The following is a 4,275-nucleotide window of genomic DNA, read 5'->3' on the forward strand; positions in this document are numbered from 1 at the left end:
AATGTGTGTGTTTCTACACTTTTCCTATATTCGGTCTCTTTTCTCATCATCTTAACATCTAAGTAAATGACACGTGTATATTATGAATCTTGGAGCAAACTTAATGTCTCCTTCCCTTTATATTGAAAGAATTGTATGTACCTGCATGTTCATACAATTATGGCAATTTAATTGTACTAGCTAGTTCATCGATTTTTGCATTATTGTCATGCACTTTGGAGGAATGGTTGCCATGTACTTTTAGTATTCACATCTAGCCTTCATGCATGCTATCTTGCCAACGACGGAACGTGGCTAGGCTAGCCAATGGCGGCAGCGACCTGGAAGACAAACGATCTGCCTGCTGAAGCATTGGTGGAATTTGGTGATGTCCTAGATGAACTTTTTTTCTAGGTTAGATGAACTTTTGTAAAACATACACTCTCATCCAGCTGTGTGGTACTCAACCAAACCACAATATTGTATCACTCAAATTTCACGGGGTATTCATGGGAGACTTCTCATCGATGAGTACGGAGGCTCAGCATTTAACGGAATTTGGATACTCTATTTTGGCTTACATATTGTATACTTCCTCAAAATAATATTTTTCATCAGATACATCACCGCAATCAACTCTAGCAAATGAATGTAGTAGTCTTTGCATGTGGCATTCAGTACAAGTCACAAGATAATCTCAGGTTCATGAAAACTGCAAGCTGCATTCATCAGATCAATTATCCCATTTCAGACACGGTTAAGAACAAAATGACTAGATAGTAAAACTATTTCCTCCCCGATTAAATCCATTGCAACGTGCTACTATTTTACAAGCAAAGCAGGCAAGTAATCCATTCCAATTGCATTGAATTAGCTAGAAACCCGTGATGTGACGTGTGTACTTTTTTCGTTGCTTTCTTGTTACCCCTTCGTGGAGCTCGATAACTCGTGCATCGCCAGAGGTGCCTCCTCTTCTTGCTTGCAACATGCCGCTCGCCATGACCGTTACCAATTACCTCGTCACATCCTCATGCACCTTCCCCCATAGAACTCACTAGATTCGATACGATTTCAAATTGCAGGTAAAAATAAAGTGTGCTTTTAAAACGGTACCACCTTCAATGTGCCACGCACTTCGCACAAAGCTAATAACAAAAATTCACAATCATGCTAGAAGGTAATCATTGTTCACCAGATAGTCAAGCAAACACAAAATTACATGCAGAACATGTTTAACTGGGTTGTGGCTTTAACATCTCAAGTTTGCACACGTGCAAGGACATATAAGTCTCGCCTTCCATCTAGAGGTCCTTCAAAAGGTGGCGGACTGCTTAAACATTGTTGATTCTCCTGTTCCACATGGAGATCCTTCCACATTGCCATATACTCTTTATACCTAGCATTGGAGTGATTGTTTGCTTTACCCCAATATCTCGCGTCGTTTGCATATTTACTTTTGACACCTACAACAACTATTATGATTAAAAAAAATAGAGTACTAAGCAGAGGAGTCATGCATACATCTGTCTACCGAGCAAACCATGCATGTCTCTGCCTAGCGGCCTCGCCAATTTATGTGGGAAGAAATGCATGTGTTTGTGTTTTACTAGCTGGTTCATATCCAATTGTTCATTGTTGTCATGCATGCGTTGTGCTACATTCACATCTAGTATGTTTATGAAGGACCAAGTACGGCTGATCCACTGAGCATTGACCCATATGGACAGACTCCGGTAGAATTTGGCTACATTGTTGAGCTTCCTGCTAGTCTACATGTTCTAAATAATCTTAGCGTCACATCAAATCCAATCTAGCGGTGAACGTAGAACATTTAGCAGTTCATTCGGTAAAAAGTTAGCCATTCGGAGGGAGTAGATAATTTGTATGTAGCATTCAACCAAAAGCCCAAAACCATATATGTCATAGGGAATCGCCACTATCCTACAATGTTGATCACTAATCAGTCAAACACACAAAATGCATATCTATACTACTCCCTTCGTCCCATATTAAGTGTTGCTCAAACCAATGTATCTGATGGGACAGAGGGAGTACTATATATAGTGTAGCAGTTTGAAAGTCTGAATCCAAGCAATATAATGCAATTTCTACTGTTGATCGGACCCATCTGACGGTGTGGGATGCTTGCAAAGAAAGTATCTCCAGATCTCCCGGTGATTGTTTCGCGCTAATAGGGATCCTTAGCATCTAGCAGGGGCATGCTTGTTTGTTCTTCCCCAATATCCCACTTCTGTTGCATATTAGTTTTGACACCTATGGCAACTATCAGCCATGATAAGAAGAAAAAGCCAGGAAGCTACAAATGGCTCAGGTCATGCCTGACTCTGCCCATCCGCTCACCAATTTATATGGAAGATGCCTTTGCACTGTACCTACTAGATCATCCAACATGTGCCAATGGACACTCACATAAGGTTTATGATATTGTTCAGGAGGAAGCAAAATATCTGTGTTCCTACAGTTTCATCTTTTCAGCACATGATTTGAGGACTATGGCCCTGTTCGTTTGGATTTTAATCACCTTTGGATTCGCTTCGGATTTTAATCACCTTTGGATTCGCTTCAGTGGCAAAGCTGATTCGCAGAATCAGGTTAGCCACCGAAGCACACTTTGACGTGCTTCACCCAATTGCACTAAATATGGCCCGAATTCAGCTTCAACTTCACTGACAAAGTTGCTTTGAAATAGTTGTTTGTTTCAGATTCGGCTTCGCTGGCAAAACTATCGTCTGTAGAGCCAAGCAAAAATTGCATGGAAGGGTTGCCCTGCTTACTACTCCTACTACTGATTGAATTTAGCAACATTATTGACAGTCATATTTTCCTTAGCGGAATCATCTTAACCTAGGATAAAACCCAATTTTGCAGTGAACCCGAGAAATCTAGCATTGAAGAAACCATATAGGCATATAATTTCATACCATCAAAACAAATCAGACAAATAAAATTGAGTTTCATGCTGCAATACAAGTAAGCATCAGTTTGCAATTGCATCAAAGATCGAACGTGTGTAAAATAGTTTCAGGCCACTAGGCCTGCATACTGGCGCCGTCACCGTGGCGCTCCATGACCCGGCGCATGGCCAGCGCCGCGGCCTCGCTCGCCCGCAGTGTCCCACTGGCCATGAGCGCCGCAAACTCCCTCATCACCTCCTCCTGCACCTTCCCCCTCATGCTCCCGAGAGGGTCAGCCATAGCCGGAGCTGCCGCGGCGGCTTTCTCTGGAGTCTGCTTCTCGATCTTCTTCTCTTCTTCTTTCTTGGAAGAAGAGCCAACAGGTGCCGCACTAGCAGCGGCAGCTGCTGTAGAACTAGGGGTTTTGTCGGCCGAAGCCACCGGCTGCGGCACGGAGACAGAGGCCGGCGTGGGCACGAACTGGGTGGTCTGGGGCGCGGCGTTGTTCCTGAGCGTGGCCTCGAGGTTCTGGATCATGGGCATGATCATGGCGCCCATGGGGCTGGACATGACCTCGTTGGGCAGGTTGAGGATGTAGTCGGGGATCCCGGCGCCGACGAGGAACTGCGCGACCTCGTTGCTAAAGTTGTTGCAGTTGTGGGTGAGCAGGCTGTAGGTGGCGGCGGTGTAGCGCGGCGCGATGTCGCGGAGGTAGTCCTCGAAGACCTCGCGGGGGAGGTGGGTGACGCCCAGGTCGACGACCCGCACGGGGCGGCCGTACTGCGTGGCCCCCGCCGGCGCCGCCTGGATCCCGCCCCCGAAGAAGTACTCGTTGCCGTACACCACCACGCCCGTGTGCCTGCCGGGATCAGCCGCGGACCGGGTCAAAATCGCGTCTTTTTCGGATCAATCGAATCGATCTCAGAGGGGGAGGAAGGGAGCTGGGGGCGTACCATATGGCCTCGATGGGCTTGCCGAGGAAGGAGGTGGAGAGCTGGCGCGCCAGGCCGTTGCTGAGGTCGTACACGTTGAGCACCACCTTGTGCCCCTCCTGCCATGGACGACAAACAAGCAAGCAGCGTCAGATCTCGAGCCAATTCGATCGATTACGAGCGGCGCGGCACCTAACAACGACAGCAACAACAAATTGGAGAAGAAGGGGAAGGGGCGAGCGCTTACCTCCGCCATTATCGCTTGGGAAATCGTCGAGTCGAATCTGGAGGAAGACGACGACGCCGCCGGAAAGGAACGTGAACAGGAACGCACGCGCGGATCTGGGAGGAGCGGAGAAACAGAGAGCAGGGAGAGACAGAGACCGGCCGGGGGACGCGCGCGCGTATATAAAAACGGAGAGAATTAATTTAATTTAACTCGGATCAGG

The 4,275-nt window shown here is 46.9% G+C and overlaps 1 protein-coding gene across 1 annotated transcript; it reads right to left on the bottom strand.

The window, feature by feature from the left end:
* Positions 1–2,888: 2,888 nt before the first annotated feature.
* Positions 2,889–4,275, bottom strand: LOC123146103 (desumoylating isopeptidase 1). The gene is made up of 3 exons (XM_044565687.1): positions 4,074–4,275; positions 3,848–3,945; positions 2,889–3,753 (listed from the first exon to the last, which is right to left on the bottom strand). Exons 1-3 carry the CDS (start codon positions 4,080–4,082, stop codon positions 3,030–3,032), a joined length of 831 nt encoding a protein of 276 aa, XP_044421622.1. The 5' UTR covers positions 4,083–4,275; the 3' UTR covers positions 2,889–3,029.

The sequence above is a fragment of the Triticum aestivum genome, chromosome 6D, assembly GCF_018294505.1.
Source record: "Triticum aestivum cultivar Chinese Spring chromosome 6D, IWGSC CS RefSeq v2.1, whole genome shotgun sequence".
NCBI lineage: Eukaryota > Viridiplantae > Streptophyta > Magnoliopsida > Poales > Poaceae > Triticum > Triticum aestivum.